Raw genomic sequence first — 18,239 nt, 5'->3', positions numbered from 1 at the left:
TTTTTTCAAAGAACCCCCAAGAATTTAAAACTACTTTCACCCCTGTGTATAAATAATTGATCGGTCCTGACAGGAAGGTAAGAAAACAATATTTTGACCACTCATGCATTTTGTTATGCTGCAGTTTCCAGAGAAACTGATATCAAGTGGTTGGTATAGGTGACATGTAACATAATACATGTTATACAGTCTTATGTATAACTTATACTATGGAACTGTGATGTTTTATTAATCAAGGCCATCCTACCTGTAACTAATCCAGTGTCACAGATGCACAGTTGGTTCAAAACAGAAACTATGAAAGTTTCCAAAAGCTTACTGTGAAACATTACGAAAGTAAAATGAGCAACAGTTCAAGATCTAGAAGTTTTATCTGTAGGAAAGCAGTACAAAAAAAGCCACCTGGATACATCACATCTAATACCCAACGTACTTATGTCCTCCCGTAAAGGCAATGCCAGAAAATGAGAAAACAATCTGAGGTTTACAGATGCGCAAATTGACGTTATTAAAGAATAAGGATTGCAGTGAGCTCATATTTACAGCTTCCTATTGTATTTTCTATAAACCTGTCAGAAATCCTCACCTACTGGCTCATCAACGCAAATTGTATTTCAAGAGGAAGAACGGCTCTGGAGCCATAAACACTTCTGAGTGGATCAATACAATAGCACAAATAACCCCGTCTGTCTGAACTCTACATCACAAGTGTGTTTTGAACGCCTTTAAGACAGAAAGATCTCTGCAAATTCGCTGACCGCGTGTGTCTCCGTATGTAAACGTGTGGATGCCCTTGTCCCCGCTCCACTGCCCTGAAGGTACTTTAAATTTCTGTCCTCCAGATTTCAGACAGCTGAAATATTCACAAGGCTCCAACGGCGAGACCTCCGCGCTCTGTCTGTTTGATGGAGCACAGGAAATAGGCGGGGAGACGAGAAGGCAGGAGGAGAGGGAGCTACCGGCCACCTGTCACCCTCCGAGATGGGGGGGAAAGATGATGAGGTGGAGGAGGAAGAGGGATGGAAGTTAAGAATGCACAGTGAGGGACTGAGGGGAAACACAAATCATTGTAAACAAACAAGTAAAGACACAGACGTCAATTAGGATCACGACGGAGTGCTTCAGGAGAAACGCTGCAACCGAGTTAATACTTCTCTTCATCTATCGCAGGCAAAGCAACTCGGGACAGAGCCAACTAATGCTCCCTCTCCACTTCTTTTTTCTCTCGATTAAGCAGCTCTGCTCAGCTCACAGAGAGCGGGCCATCTGTCAATACATATCCCTCTGACGCGCAGACGCACACAAACACAAAGCCACCGGGGCCCACACACGCAGAATAATTTAAATCATCTGTAAATACAGTCAGTCATCACTGAGCAATCAGGAGAATAACAGTGAAATATTTTAATAAGGAAAGACTTCATGCTGATTAGGGCTGTGTTATTTTAGACTTGGTTCACCACGCACACAGGCTTTACCGTCCCCCAGTTGCTAAATACAGAAGTGATTGGCTGAAATTACAAATATGAAATACTTTGCTGTTCTTGAAGTTTCTGGTTGTTTTGCTTGATTTGCGGTTGGCTCCTTAGTTCTTGGTTTGTCGATACTTATAAACAAAAGTTAGAAATTGTTCTTATGTAAATTTTCTTGCTAAGCTGGGTTTTTCAATCACTAGAGCAGAGAAACTTAGTATTATTTAGCCTTTAACGTTTTCAGTCTCAGGGATGCACTGATTGTTGAAATGATGACTGGAATCTGCCAAAATTTACACTCGACTGACTCGACCACATAGATGATGGTGGTTCTCAAAGCGTGGGATGCACTGGCCTAGCAACTTAATATTTTTATTGGGTGTTCTCAATTTTTTCTCTAGGTGCTGTATTTTTACTAGAATGATAACCATTGGCATAATGCCACTTGTCATTCAATCCATTGGATTTGTCAGCAACCAATTGGCAGTAACAATTTGTTCAGGTTGGGTTAGGGTAACCCCTGATCCTCCCACATGCTTCGTCCGAAGCCAAACAGACAATGCGCAGTCATGTGATTGTGGACCGTTTGCTTCTGCAAACACTGTTCATACAAAAGCACAGACCTTAAATTCTCTGTTTTGCTTTCGATGAAGAGGTCAAGAAGCTAACGCCACACGTTCCTACGACATTACAATTTCCATCCAGTACTTATAAACCACTTTCCAGGATTACTATGATAGGAGATGTATAGTGAAGAATCGTACAAATGTAGATCATTCCTTACAGTGTTAGGAATTCACAAGTATTCATGTCTCCTGGAGATACAAAAACCGGACCCTAGTGAAGAGAAGTATCAACAATGTTATCCGAACGCATTTCCACATAAAAACACAGGAACAAACTTCTGATCAATCAGAATCGCACAGAGCTGTCAAAATATATGCAATCTTGGTCGCATGTCTACATCAATGAGAACCGATGAAGTTTGTCAGGGCTTTAACCCTCACCTCACCACTAACTGTATCAATCCATCCAATCAGCTGCAATATGTCGGCCCACTTTAAGTTAACTAAGAGAGGAGTAAAGTTTTTAATTTATTATCAAACCCTTATTTGACCCACAACATTGAAAATAGTTCATGTAATTTTGCAGGACTATATATATATATATATATATATATATATATATATATATATATATACATACACTGCTCAAAAAAATAAAGGGAACACTTAAACACTTAAGTGAACACTTAAGTGTTCCCTTTATTTTTTTGAGCAGTATATATAGCTGGTTGCTGTCTCCTGTGAAAATGTATGCGCTTAACATCCACAAATACACAGCTTGATTCCAGTGCATATGAATTTCTTGTTTTAAATCGTCAAGCTCAGCTAAAACTGGGAGTCCATCTGGCTAACTCACAGAGACACGACGTCCATCTACAACAGGTCTTTGACGTTACTCACAATAACGTCAAAAAACTTCACTTGAAAAAAATCCAAACAGTTCCTTTAAATCACAGAGGACACATCTTAGTGAGAGAGATGAGAAGAGAAGCAGGATGTATACCTTCCTGTTGGAGTTACAGCACATAGTGAGATATAAAAATCCCTGTTTGTGTAGTGAGTGACAGCTGAAAATGTGGTTTTTTTTTAGATTTACTAATAAATGAATGCTTTAAAAAAAAAAGTTGCCTTGGACAGTATTGCGTTATACACCGACCAATTTTTGGCCAATAAAATAAGTGGTACCTCTCAGGTTCAGGATTCTGAAACAAAAAGTGTATTCTCTCATTTCTGGTACATTTTTGTATTTTTTTAACAAGTTAGAAAAAATAAGTAAAAGACCTAAAATTACTTTGAAATATTGTGGGAAATTTCTTTCCATTTGAGTTGCATGCATATTTTTTATTACTAACTTGAAGCTAGAAACAGTAAAGTCTTTAAACTGCTGAGGTTTTGGACAGATCGTAAAAGTTATTTCCAGCAGATGTTTTATCATCAATGTGCTGCTAAACTTCCCATCCTAACAACGGTTGCACCATATTAGGAATCAGTCGCTGTGACAGTACAACAGAATTCCCACAAGTTTTATCTAAATCAGGCATGGGCATCCAGGGCAGCAAGGGTCCATCTGTTTCGCCAAATATATTACTGGCAAGAGCATACAGTATGATACTTGGAAATGAAATAGCCGACCGATTCATTGCAGTCCAAGCACTCCCCTGCGATGCTGAGACTGTTGCATTGTAATGAAGAAAACTTTAGGATTCTGAATATCTTAATTAGGCATAATTAAAATAAAATATTGCAAACTTTATCAAGTGGACTCCAAATTCCAATGTGCATCTGTAGGAACTCATCATCATGACTTTGTATTAAAATGAGGGTGGCTTTAAATTTGGCAGATGATTGCTGCTTGGGGCTGCATCCCAAATTAGCTCCACCATATGCTTCATCTTTCTGCTCATCACTTATCTATCTTGTCTCTAGGCCTGTCACGATAAATTTTGCTGGGCAATTGTCTAAAAAATTATTGCGATAAACGACAATATTGTTTCAAGAGGTTTTGCCATTGATTTAATGGAAATGACTATTAATGCATGTGATTTTCTGCCATAGGTACACTTTATTTTCAAAAGAACACATAACAGTGGAACTTATAAACTAACAAAACAATTAAAAACCAAAATAAAATGCATTCAGTCTCCATTAACAAAAAATGTACTTTGATAAAAACTAAACAACATAAAACCAAAGTGGAAATAAATACTGCATTCAACCAAAAGAGTGCAGATTATGAAGTCTGCATACTATATTGCCCCTCAGTAATCACTAGATTTAAATAGAGAAGATGGGCACACCCAACTACATGATTTATTGCCCCCATTTTTCTCTTACGACAATCTTAGATCGTTGGCCGATCCAAGATTGTCGCTTGTGGTTTCATAACCGATCATCCTGTAGTGTGTGGTGGGTTACGGTAGGTCATCGTGGCCGCTCCGATCTAAATCAGGGGTTTTCCCGGACTGGGATCGTTAACGCTGAATATGACAAGTAGCCAATCAGAAAGCGCGGATTCTCCTCCGCGCTTTCTGAGGGGAAATTACAGAGGGGAATCCCAACAGCTGACACTGCGCAACCCAAAATCCAGTGGACCTCGGAGATTATATGCGGAAACATTCATGTTTTGAACGTTTCGTGCAAAGAATATAGAAATGACAAGGGGAGGAGTTGGAGCCAAATTGCTTCCGCAGTTGATAAACCCGGTAAGTTTTCAGCTGTTCTTCTTTAACGTGACATAAAATGTTATAATATTTTCATTCAGTCAGGACTTTACATAACACTAGCCACATGCATCAAGGTTCTAGTAAAGCATTGATTAATGCCTGATTTTAAAATTAGTTAACTGGAATTTGTAGCCATTATTTTGTGCCCATGTGGCTGGACACCACACGGCACGACGAACCCGATCGAACCGTTATACCTAGGATTTCTGTCAGCTAATGTGTGGTCTGGTTTTGAAAATGAAAAAAAAAGCAGAATGAAATTTACCGCCACAGGCCTACTTGTTTCTACTGTTGATTTTCAGATAATCAAAACATAAATCTGCAGCAAAATTATATGGGTGATTTCAAGTCCTTTCATAAAAGCTTAGAAAAAAACACACACATCAAAACTGTTTCTGGAATCAGGGAAACAAATAATATTTTCAAAAGGAGGACTTTTTAAAAGGTCATGAGCAAAATCTTCCACTTTTTCTTATGATATCAAATGACTGGGGATTTGCAGAGCGTGGGCTACCCCAAGCAAATTCAGCTTAAATGCATCATGTCTGATGCAAAAAGAAAAGTCTGGAAACCTCTGGCCCATCCTGCAGCTTTGGGTGTCAAAATCAGACAAAACTGCACAAATTTGACATGCAAGGAAAAAATAAGACGTAGGTAGAATGCAGTTTACTGCCAAACGCAAATGCTGTGATAAAGAAATGAAAGGCTGATGTATGCTCTGAAACTTTTTCAAATGTAGTCACGTTACAACCATAATATTTAATGCACTTGACTGTGTGCATTGGGTTTGGGATTGGCATTACAGACTCAATAACTTCGAGTAAACACAACCCAGGCGTTTTTATTAGACGCACTCAAAGAATCAACACAAACCTCAATGAGCCATTTAAATCTCCATGATATTTCAGTCCAACACTACACTTCACATAAAAAAACAACCAAGGGTTCTCTTCTTTATTGCTTTGCTCTCTCTTCAAACAAAGCTGTAGTCAGTATAAAGAGTTTTCTTTGCTGCATTTTTGCAGAGTGATTGACTTCTTGTCCTCATTTGCAGATTATTGGACATAGAAGCCAGTCATTCCTGGGCTCCATAATGCTTTCATATAACTGCATTGCTCACATACATTAGTGTGTATCCAGAAAAAACACTTAGCTGTTGGAGTCCAACACAGCATTTGAAACCATTAACATTAAGGACAATGAATCACCTATGAGACATAATTTGCATAATAAGCTGTGGCTGTAACAGCGCTCAAACTATTATTCTGTCTGATTGTGGGGGGAAAAAAACAACACAAAAAGCAAACACCAGAGCAGAATCTGACCCTTTTTGGAAAAGTGCTTGAGCGCGCATGGGTAGCATGCATCCGTCATTATACAACATACTCCTCTCTGCCTGGGAAACAGAGCCAAACTGATTGCAATCTATTGACTTTTAAGCTGTTTGCTTTGCAAAATAAGATATGAGGGTAAAGCAGCTCAGGGCCTTTACATGGAACACAAAAGGTCAGGCGTATCTCCACCTGCCTTCACAAACACGAGCTCGCATGCACCGATAAATACATAGGCGCTCCTGCTACCATTTGGCTTTATCAAAAGCAAACATGTACACTTTGCACACGTCTGGCGCTTTGATTTGCAATCTATCTGCAAGTCCGACTGACTGTCTGAGCAGAATGAAAGACCGGGGAGATCGATAAAGACACAGGGGTGATGAATGGAGAGATTGAAAAAGGACAGGAAAAGGAAGCAAGCAGAGAGAGAGAGAGAAGAAATATAAAAGAAGAGAATGTCTTTATGTGGCAAAGGCAAAAACCTGACGACAGCATGATGAAGCTTGGTGAAGACGGAGCGCTGAGCTGGTACTTTTCCTCTTTTTTCCATGTTTTGCTGCAAAGAGGCGAAGTGCCCCACAGGAAATGCATTACTAAGGTCATAGCTGCATACGCTGCAAAGGCAAAACACACATCTGCTCGTGAATTAACACACATACGCCAACCACCAGAGGCCAACGATTGCTGAATTGAACCCACCTCAAAGCAATGTACTGTACGACAATACATGCTGTTGCACACCGTGTCAAACCACCTCCTCACACAGTCGCATGGCACATACACTAAGGCACGGCGTAATAGTGAGTGTTTCTGTATGACCCAGATTTGAGCCTTCATACAGTATGTTGGCATGCGGAGCCTCCAGCCTGTCCATTAGCAAATCCCCGAATCCCTGCGCACTAGTCATGCTGTTCACGCCCGACCTCTGACCTTCATATTTAGGTGGAGAATGAAAGAGGATTTGTGTCTTGGCAACAATGTGGTATAAGTAGTAAAAGCATTATGGGAACATTAAATTAAATATACTGCAACATTTTTGGCAAATAATCTTAGAGTTAGTGCATTTATCTTACCAATTTCTTTTCTTTTTTTTTACGCAGGTTGAGGATTCAGGAAAAACAGGTACCCTTCACATACCAACAAAAGAAGATGGAAGCTATTATACCTTATTCTGTTGTTTATTACCAACAAAAGTACTTCAACAGAACAGAATATAGACTAAGGAAAGCTATAGCAGTGTGTATGTGTAGAGGCGGGCTATGGTGCAAATTTCAGTGAGTGCTATAATAATTAAGTGCATTTAGCCATTTAATTTCAGTCTACTTTGTTGTTACAATATCTCTCCATAAAATCAATAAATGTAAACATGATGAGCACACAAGTACCGCTGCTTTGTTTCCCTCCTTATGTCAGACGGAATGAATAAAACATCAAGCTGCTGGAAACCAAGCATATGCGAACTGAAAGCTGATTCAATAATTATGGTCTTTATTATTAAACGTATGCAGTGGTGTTTTTTCTGCAATTTTCTGCAACAGATGCTAATGTTCATCCAACTGACTAAAATCACTTTTGACTCTCCCAATTTTGTGTTATCTAGATTAATATTGGAAAAAGATGGCAGCGAATCTGATTCATAGTCATCTATAGTAATAAATATGAGAAGCTATTTCATTGGTCTTCATCCCCTCCACACCACAAAAACACTTAAATTAAGGTAACAAATGTCTTGTTGATCACACGAGTACCGTAATCATTCTGATTATTGGTTCACATTATTTATTTACAGCTGCGTTCAGTTTGAACAGCACAGTCAGAAACCCTCACTGTTAACCAGCGGTGTTCCACAGAGCTCAGTCCACGTGCTCAGTCTTTTAATTATTAATCTTCAGTTTAACTGCTATGCAGATGACACACAGCTGTGCCTGTTTGCCATGGCCAACTCTTTTGTTCCTGCCTGTTTCGTCAGGTTATTTAGATTAAATGAAGATCCAAGTTGATTAAAATTTTGTCAAACACAGATGAAAAAGAACATTTCTGCTCTTGGTCGACTCTTTCTAAAATGCTGCATTTCTCATTCAGGACGGGCAGTAACTATTCATCCATCACTTCATGTTGAGAATGTAGGTGTAATCTTTGACCCAGTATTTTGAAAAATATATCGGTACTCGTTCTTCCTCCTCATACTTTCATTTTCACGCCACCCTTTGTCAATTTCTCACATTAGATTCTTGTCGTGGTTGCATTGATCATCACAGCTGTTGCTCTCTTCCTGTGGTTTATCCCACAAACCTCTGCTGGTTGAACTCAGCCGCTCACGTTATCACCAGAACCTGTTTCACTGAGATCCTTAAATAACTCCTCCTCGTCCCTGTTAAATATCTCCTCCTCACGTTACAAGCTCCATAATCCAACTCCTTTGTACCTCTCTGAGTTGTTCTAACCTTACGCTACATGCCAAACTCTCCCATCTTTCTCTGTTTTCCAGCTCTCCAATCCATCTGCCAAAACATCCACAATGAGCTTTAGAGCTGTCAGCCATACGGTGTCCTGTCTCTTGAGCATTTTCCTTCTATCTGCACAATTGTTTGTCAGTAACTTCAAAAACTTGTCCTGAAATTCACCTTTTTGAATATTCATCTCACAGTTGTGGAAAAATTAGGACACTTCCTTAAATTGTAATTATCTCATTATATATCTGACTAATTTCTGGTGAACAACACAAATGCTACATATTTTATTTACTAAGCAAATTAAATTGACAAATGTGCAGGAGGTCACACACTTTCTATTATTAAATTGTGGTTTGCTCTTGGGGTGAACTTTGATTGTAAGACAGAGGAACAATGGCAGTCGTTATTAAATATAAATTTTTCTGCACAGTGGAATGGAATGGTTGATTACAAAATTAAACAGGGTAGTCCTTCTTCTAAATATCGAGCAATGACAATTCAATCATTTGTACCAGGTGTAATGAATTTGTGTATGATCTCCATCATTTCAAGGAGAACTAAAGAAAGCATTTTTTATTACATTTTCCAAAACTGACAAAAGGTCTTTTGTTCAGTTAAAACTACAGAATGTTGTAGCGTATCCACGTTTTTCCACATGACTGTTATTCAGCAAACAAGGTTAAATAATACAGCTGTAACTTAATTTTATTTGACAGTTTAAATATAGATGTGTTATCTCTAGTTCATCACTGTGATTGTTTTAACCATATGTTGTTATTGGTTCAAGAAAGCCCAGACAAATGAATCTATTGTTTTTAAATGTTAGCTAAAATGCTATAAGGATAGCAACATGCTATAGTTTATTTTTTGGAAATAAACTAAAGCTTTATATTACATATATAAAGCTATGTAAATTAAGAAAAGAAAAGTAAAGTAGTATGTAAAGGTTTGGAAGTATGTTAAGATAAAAAATTACACAGTTTAATGAAACCTTAGCTATTCAGATATTTCTTGAAGTGCTAGTGAAAGTGTTGTTGAAAGAACTTCATTCAGTGCAGCTGATTTAACATGATATCCAAGTTATAATACTTTGCCAAATACCCACTGAACTATGAAAGCAAGCGAGGTGAAGCAGCATAATTTACACGAAACTCTAAAGAAAAGAGATGACACCTATGGGTTTTTGTTTTTATCTGAAGGCATTCCTATTGGATTTATGAGACACAGTTGCTCACTGCTTAGCCCAGTGTTTTTCAACATTTTTTGAGCCAAGGTACATTGTTTTAATTGAAGAAATCACAAGGCACCCCACCAACCAAAAACTTAAACAAAGATACTCTGTAGCCGCCTATATTACATATATAGYCATTCTTATCAAAGTGTCTTGAATAGGAATCAAATAAACACAAAAATTTATTTTTTATCATATTTTACATTTCTTATTTCAAATTGCACATAACATGTCCACTTCAAAAATACACCTGAACAGTGCCACAACACTGTTGTATGTGATGCATGAATGTTCTAATTCTCTTGTTTTAATGCAAAATGCTCTGTACCTACTGCTATCTAGTGATAATAAAAGTACATGATTACGCCGCTAGTCACTACTACAGCAAAGACACTCAAAGATGGCATTATTTGCAGATAATTCGTTTTCAAAAAATGTTTTAAGACCAATTACCGTATTTTCCGGACTATGAGTGCACCATACTATAAACCGTACCTTCAAATTTTTTGGAGCCCCCCCCTGGAAACTTGCATATATCAGCCGCACCAGGCTACAGGCCGCTGGTATCTCTGCCGCTCTCGGTTTCCCATAAGGACCCAGCAGAGGGCTGCGTCCTAATAACTGCTGGATATATTAAGGACGCAGTTCTCCGTCTCCAAATTCGGTTTTGTTCACGCCGAGTTTACGTGCAGCGGCTTTATTTCCCTCCTGTACTGCCAGATCGATACTCCTCAACTTAGAAGCTGCATCATATGAGTTTGAAAATATTTCTCCATCGTGCCTGCTGCTAGCATGTGCTCGTTCTAAATTAAAATTAGCGCGTTCTTCTTTGATTTCCAATTTTGACTTCCAATGATTCACTTCCTGCTAAAGAGCCCTCTGGTGGTTCAAGAAAAATTAACAGAAAAGCCGCATGTTCAAAGTGTAGGAAAAAAGTAGCAGCTTATAGTTCGGAAAATACGGTAGGTGAAATTGGATAATTTCCACGGCACACTTGACGATCACTCACGGTACACTAGTGTACACAGTGGTTGTTGTGCCCTTAGGCTAAGCCGGTGTTTTTCAGATAGATTCCTCATTGATCAACAATGACATGCGCTTTTACCCAGCGGTTCCGTTAATCTCTCGTACTTCAGAGCTTATAAACTAAGAACCAAGGAGAAGCTAAGCAGATGGGACAGAGAGCATTGCGCACGTCTTTTTCCACGATTGTATAAGAATTACAAATAAAGCCAGGAATGAGCACTGAACCACTTTGTGGACACGCTTCAACCGGTTCTGGTTCAGAATCTTGTTTTTGAAACGGTGGCTATTGATGGAGGACAGGATCGTTTCAAGCGGTGACTCGATTTCAAGCACAGTCTTTTAAAGTCCAAGTCACGTCTCTTACCACCAACAAGTGATAAACCAATTTGCTTATGAAATTTACTCTGCCTATAAAATTGTACTGCAGTAGAGTAGGCCTAATTTAATACATAAACATTTCAAAAATGGTCTTAAAATTATAATTTAACATGCAAAGACACTGCTTTTAGCTGCTTTAAAAAAAATCGCAAAACAGACAAAACAGAATATTCACAGCATTAGAAAGGAGACTTTAAACTTCCAAATGAATCAAGCAAAATGCTCCTAATGGAGAAAAAATGTGAATAAAAACTTCAACATTATTTATTACAACTAAATATTGAATCAATAATTCTGTTGAATGGTGCAAACGCTGCAACTTTGAACTTGATTTTCTACCACTTTGAGTTTGGTACACAGCAAAAAGAGAACAAACTAAACTACTTAGCAAGCAATACATACAGCTCTAGTAGGATGAAAAAACATGGAAGAACAGGAAGAAGATTAAATGTCAAGAAATTTCCTTCCTTGGGCTTGATTCAACACCAACCTGTCTCAGTTCCAAGAACTGGCAGAGTGATTCTTGCTTCCCTCCTCTAAATGAACAACAAAATGTAGCTACACAGCAATTACTGCCCTCTAAATTACATCCTTAATTTTTTCTTCTCTAACCTCCCAAAATGTAAAGGGCATCCAAGTTTTTAAAAAGGTCAGCAGCTCACTTTCATAACTGCATGCATGTGCATCGTATATTTTCCCAGGCCTACGGCAGCACCAATCTGCTGTCTATGATAAATATTTTAATTTCAAGTTATCAAATAGTAATGAAAAGGCTAAAAGTGATCCAAGTTTGATTCGAATTCAGCCATGCTGGAGTACTTGGACAACACAAACGTATTAAAGAGAATGATGACAATGCTCTCCAGGGTCTCAGCGAGCTGTGTAAAACATTCTTGTCGATCTAAAGCAGAGGACATCACAGACCAGCTAGGTCAAGGCCAAGTATGTCAGCGTTTCTATTTCTGGCGCATGGATGACTTATTTAAACCATCCTACGTTTCATGACACCCACAACACTCACAACGCCCCAGCGTCTGCTTGAACAGACTCTCTGCCTTCTGTGCATGTGTGCTGGAGGTGAGCACATACACAGATGCTCCAATAAATTTCAATATCAGAAAAACTGCTTTAGTAAGTACAAAATCAGTTTTTAGATGATAAATTCATTTATTAAGAATAAAAAAAATAAAAAGGCTATCCAAGTTAGTAACATGTAAAATAACTTAGTCAGAATTAAATTGTAAATTAGCTGGAATTGTAAATTATAATTTCTTGGAAAGCTGAGTTCAGTTTCACATGCCTGTTTGTAGATTTAAATAGCAAAATTATTGCGATTGGAAAAAACAGTGTTGGCTAGGAAATCTCACAAAGCAACACATCTGAGTCTTATCTGAAGGAATTCAGAAACTTTTATCACAAATATTTGAGGCTTTTCTCAGTGAGATGCCAACCAAATACATAGGCGGAGGGGACGGCTAGCCACTAAAAATTACATTCAAGTTACGATACAGGGCGTCCCAATACAACTTTTTCACTTCTGATACCATACAGATAATGTAGCTTTGAGTACTGGCTGGTAAGATATTGAATCACATATGATTTTATTACTTATTTTGTTTTGTGGAATGTTATAAAAGGCTTCATCAAGTGATGCTACTCAAGCAGAAAATGAACAACTGATCCTTTTGTTGTTAATCAATACATCTGATTTAGATGACGGCTGATATAATCCGATATTCATTTTCTGGCTGATATCGATCGCTTTTGATATTGGTATCAGATCAGGTCTACCCTAAACCGGACCCAGAACAATCTGTAAAACACTGCATAATGTTATAACTCGTGTGTGTAAAGCTGAAACTAAATGGTATTTCAGGAACAGAGCATCATATTGACAGGAAGACTCGGTGGTGGTAGTGTGGCTGCTTTAGTACCATGGCATGTTTTATGGAGCAGGAAACCTCATCCAGCAGTGCAATGATCCAGAACACACCTCCAAGTCCCCCATCTGAATGTCTCAAAGAAAAATGGTGATTTTGAAGTGGCCTAGTAAAAGTCTGGACTTGCAGTGGAATGACCTTGTACAGGCCTCCAATGAGACTGAATCAAAGCAGTTCTAAAAAGAAGAATAGGGCAGAGATATAAATGAAACCTTACACGTTGGTTTGGGTCACTCCTTTCCTTTAAAAACTGAATTAACGATTTAAAAATCCACCGTGTACGGACTCAGGTTCTTTTTCTTCTGTTTAAAAATTGCTTGGTTATCTGAAACAAGTAAATGTGACCAAAAGAAAGAAAAAACAAATAGTAAACAAATCTGTGTGGGGACAAATACTTTTTTCACAGCTCTGTATGAAAATCTGTTCTTCCCAGTTGGCTCCACTTGGGATTTGTTGTGTCCAGTGAAAATTCCTCCTCCTGCTGCTCGACCTCGCCGTCAATCAGCTCCGTTGAAACGCAAAAGAAGCACTTCAAAGAGCAACTGCTGAGCACAACAGCTTTTTCAACGTTTTCCCCCAGTTTGTGTCGCGGGGTGAGATGCTGATTTTGTTGCCGTGAGAGAGCGACCCCCGCCCTCCACTGCCAGCAGTGCCGCATGCTGACCATTCTAGCATGATGCCATGCGTGAGTGAGTGATTAATCCTGCCCTTGTGCATGCTCGTGTCTGTGCATGTTGCCATGGTAACCGGGGTGTAGGTCGGGCTGCCCTGCGGAGAGCACTCGCAGCTCGCTCCGAGGCCGGAAGCCCTGCCTCTCGGGGACTGCGAGTGCTGGCAGAGTATCCAGTGCCACCGCGAGCTGGGTTCTGGCACTGACTTCATACCTGATTTACTGGATTTTTTTTTTTTTTTTAATTGTTGGGTTTTATGTGCACATGACTTTAAATCTTTCAACACAATCTCTAAAAAAACACAAACAACAAAAACATCAGGAACGGGAAGCCGTCCAGTAATCCCTGGAGTCTTTCCAAACTTACGTCCACCGTTGCTGCTGCTGCTTCATCCCTTAATGCCCTGCCTCACTTTTTTTTTTTTTTTTTTTGGAAAAAAAAGTGAGGTAAAGAACATATTTTCATAATGTTACAGAATCAACACATGACTTTTTTTTTTTTTTTTTTTACATGCAATGAGTAACAGATGCAATTAACTAAAAGTGAGGGTTTTTTTCTTTTCTCCACAAAAACGCTGTGAGAACAAACATGAAGCCATCTGGGGCAATTAAGAGCGACAACAGCTGCAGGACGGAAGGACAGCTAGATTACTCGTGAGAAATGAGCAGGTTTTTCTCTGGGGTTCTTCAGAGTTAAATGCAGCTCCATGTGAATAATTCAACCTGAAGAAGGAGAAGGGCCCCTGCTGGGCCAGTGGACATCAGGAATAGGATGATCTGCCCTGCAGAGTAATTAGAGTGCTCTACTGCCCGATTATCTCATTAATATCCATAAATAACAGCATGCTGTTTGATCCGGTATAATGTCATAAGGTGCGGTTTTGACAAGCGCTTGCTGCCCCCCTCCCCCCCTCCACCGCCTGTTGTGGCTCAATTTTCCACCGCTCCAGATTTGCAGTATAATGATGAAGCAGAGCAATGACAAAAAAAAAAAAACATGCTTTTAGCTTTAGAATTGGATTTTAAAAAGAGTTTTCCAAATGAGAAAACTTTAAAGAGTTTGAAAAGTGCGAGTGCAGCCGCTCCTGTAACTCTTCCACTCGGAGACACACGAATGGCCATCAGAGAAATGGAGCAAATAGCCTTCTCTGTTTCATGAGCGGAGGCAAAGGAAGGCTGACATTGGAGGAACCGCGGATACTTTAACATGAGGCTTGACTCATCTGTGCCGTTCTCCATGCCTCGGTGTTCGCATTGATGTTTTCTGTCAGTCAGCCAACTGGAGTTAGCCTCGAAACTTTCTCTTCTAACTTTACCTTGGAATAGAAATATCAACCTGGGGTTATCCTGAGAGTCAGACTTTTTCGGCTCTACGCTAACGGATGTCACGTTTCGAAAAGGAACGTCATAAGTCAAATCAGAAACATTTAATCTAACCACTGAATGAGGTAGGTGATTCGTCAAACATAACATTTAGGGTGAATAGTCGTATCGTTAGGAAGACATTGGAATCAGATTGGGCATCGTAGTTTAAGTTTTATTTGAGGTTTGAGATGCTAATCAGCTACTCCCAGTTGTGAAAACATATTGGCATGTTTATGCATCGTTGCAACTGTCTGAAAGTAAAACAGTATGAGCAAATAGTTGCAGTTGCACAGAGTCCAAAACCAGAGGGAACAATTGTCCAAACATGGAAAGTGTGAGACAAAGCGTTTCTGCCCTGCAACATAATCAACATAATCGCAGCTGTAAGCTGTTCATGTCAACTAAATTTCAGCTTAAGAGCTTAGAATCATTGCCACAATTATTACGTATGAAGTGAATGCAGTTAAAAATAAGGTAATCTCAAAGGTGCAGCTGTTAAATTCTGAAGCCTACATCGATATCTATGCAAAAGCCTCCCAGAACTGAATTAGCTATTAAAGATACCTTGTAGACATGTGAAAAGTTGCTTAAAATGCTGTAGTAGATGCATGTAATTTCTACCATTCTTTACTAATATAATGTCATCGAAAAGTTAGAATTTATTATAAAAATTAAGTGAATTATGACATAAGCGAATTGACCAGAAGACAAAGATAAAATCTGCTTCCCATTTAGTTGGTCTAAACACACAGACAATGCCCGCAGTACTATTCACGCCTCAAACTGTCAGAGAAAAAGTTCAAAACCAACCTGACGAGCAAGAAATAAACCAGCTGAATTGACTGTCACTCACCTGTTTCCAGTTGTCAAAAATGATGACTTTGCTGTCCTCGTCGTCCACCGTCACCGTGCACTCATAGCCCTCACCTGCAGACAGACATCAGTGTCACATCCATCAGCTTCCCCACCACTTCAGAAACAACACAACTACTGGGCTATAATGTGTTGAGACAAAAACATCCTTTCAACCACCAAAGCGGGACAATATCTAGATTGTGCTGCAGAAAGCAGAGCAGTATTCGCTAAAGAATGAAGTGTCTGCAGATTTCCAGGCGCAGTCTTAGAGTGCCAGCAGGTTAATGCCATTTTTATCAAATGTTCCTTCACTTGGACCTGAAAGTGAATCCAAGTGTCAAGGAGGATTTTTAAATAAGTGAGGCCAGATGACATTCTTGCACAGATATCTTTAAAACTGCTGAAACTACGCAAGTCTTATTAATGGGAGCAGCAGAAATCAAAGTGGGTAATGAAGTGAATTTATATAGAGCTCTTCAAGTCACACTGACCAGTCAAAGCGCTTTACTATCAGCACATTCACCCAGTCAGGGGAGAAGCTGGAATCAAACCAACAACCTTACAGAAGACTTTAATTCACTGTAGATGGATAGTGGATGGATAGACACTTTGTTGCATTACTGAGCATTGAAAACCAAAGGACACAAACTTAAATCTAAAGATTTTCAGCTATGCTCAGAGTATAACTTATATTACCTTAAAATCAAACAAAAACAACATCTTATGCCAAAGAGATGAGGATTTTATTCATTTTTTACAGACTGAAAGTACTGTCTATAGAATCAGATCAAACACTGTGTTCTTAATTACTTTATTCTGTATGGCATGTTCCCATTCTAACAGAAGTGTCAAATCATTGTCCAGTGATTGTGTATGATTAATATCCGTTATGGCTTAGTTTTACTTAAGCTAAACTGCATTATGGCCCACAGTGAGGAACAAAGGTTTTTCTTGATCTTTTAAGTACCTTTCAGCAAAAACAAAAAATACTTGGGCTGAAAAGGAAGGTCCAGCAGGTTCTGCACATTCTGCTCAGATGCCCTCACACTCGTCCCTGTGGGCGATTAAAAAGTCTGACATTCTGCACCCGTTTGTGTCGAGTCAGATCTACAGCTGAGCCTCAAAATTATTCACAGTCCTGGCAGGTTTAGATTTAAAGTTTCATGCAACCAATACGTTTTTTTATTTTTCTGATTGGAAATGACACGGGCATCCTCCAAAAGATTAGAAGACAAAATATAATGGCCATCAGGATAAAAGTAATTTCTTTTTTTTTTTTATTATTTAACAAAATATATATATGTTTTGTTAAATATACTCAACAAACAAATGTCTATATTGTCGTTACATCAGTGTTATTTTCCAGTCAGAAGAAACATGTTGGTTTACCTCAAACCCAGCCAGGGTAATGAATAACATCTGGCTCGGCTGAATCTTTAGAAACAAATTCCAAGGCTGTGCAAATTTTAAGTGATGCTTAAAGTGCAGTCCTATTGCTGAATATGCGCTCACACCCTGTGACCTGTAGCTTCTCAGCGACTAAAAATGAACATCAGGTATTTGGATCCAGGGCAGCAAAGGTCCATCCAAATGGCCAATTATATTATTGGCAAGTTGAGCGTGGAATGCGTAGTTAAAATATAAAAAAAGCCTTGGAAATATTATCTCTGAGTCGTCCTTTGCCATTTTGACAATGCAAACACTGGCATTGCAATGCTAAATGTGATTCAATTAATTGTGCAGCTTTAGATTAAAAAAAAACTTTGATAATGACCTGACTGTGTAATACTGTTGAAATGTAGTGTGTTACTGTACTCCACTTTGAATCTACTAGCTCTTTAAGCATATATGTGGAACTGATTTTGTTAATTTTACTCTATAAATGCCTTGGACAGAACATCTTCAACAGCGTATCTCTACTAAAAACCCCAACCTCACTTACATATTTGACAAGGCATTTTCTCAACTTTGCACTGACACAAAAGTTTTAAAAGATTTTGAAGCTAAATAAGGTTTGTCAACTTCAAATTTCAAGTTAATTTGGAATACGAGAAGGCGTAGTAAAAAAAAGAAAACTACTGCTAGAAAGTGTCTTCTTGTTTCTGAATATGGCGCAGTGATCCAAGAGCACAACAGGAGCTGATGTAATGAATGCTTTTCAGTGTGGGCCAGGGGCATGTTGGCTGTCACCTCGGGGTGACAATGACTGATCGACTAGCTGGCTGA

The 18,239-nt window shown here is 38.9% G+C and overlaps 1 protein-coding gene across 1 annotated transcript in view; it reads right to left on the bottom strand.

Annotated features, from left to right (window-relative positions):
- The window catches only part of rem2 (RAS (RAD and GEM)-like GTP binding 2), a 53,498-nt gene that overhangs the window by 26,038 nt on the left and 9,221 nt on the right, over positions 1 to 18,239 (bottom strand). The window contains exon 3 of the mRNA XM_008433001.2: positions 16,012 to 16,085. Coding sequence (XP_008431223.1) covers positions 16,012 to 16,085 — 74 coding nt within the window. The remainder of the gene's footprint in view (positions 1 to 16,011; positions 16,086 to 18,239) is intronic.

The sequence above is a fragment of the Poecilia reticulata genome, linkage group LG17 (genome assembly GCF_000633615.1).
Source record: "Poecilia reticulata strain Guanapo linkage group LG17, Guppy_female_1.0+MT, whole genome shotgun sequence".
Classification (NCBI taxonomy): domain Eukaryota; kingdom Metazoa; phylum Chordata; class Actinopteri; order Cyprinodontiformes; family Poeciliidae; genus Poecilia; species Poecilia reticulata.
The sequence above is the reverse complement of the archived record's forward strand: the minus strand, read 5'-3'. Positions and strand labels throughout refer to the sequence as shown.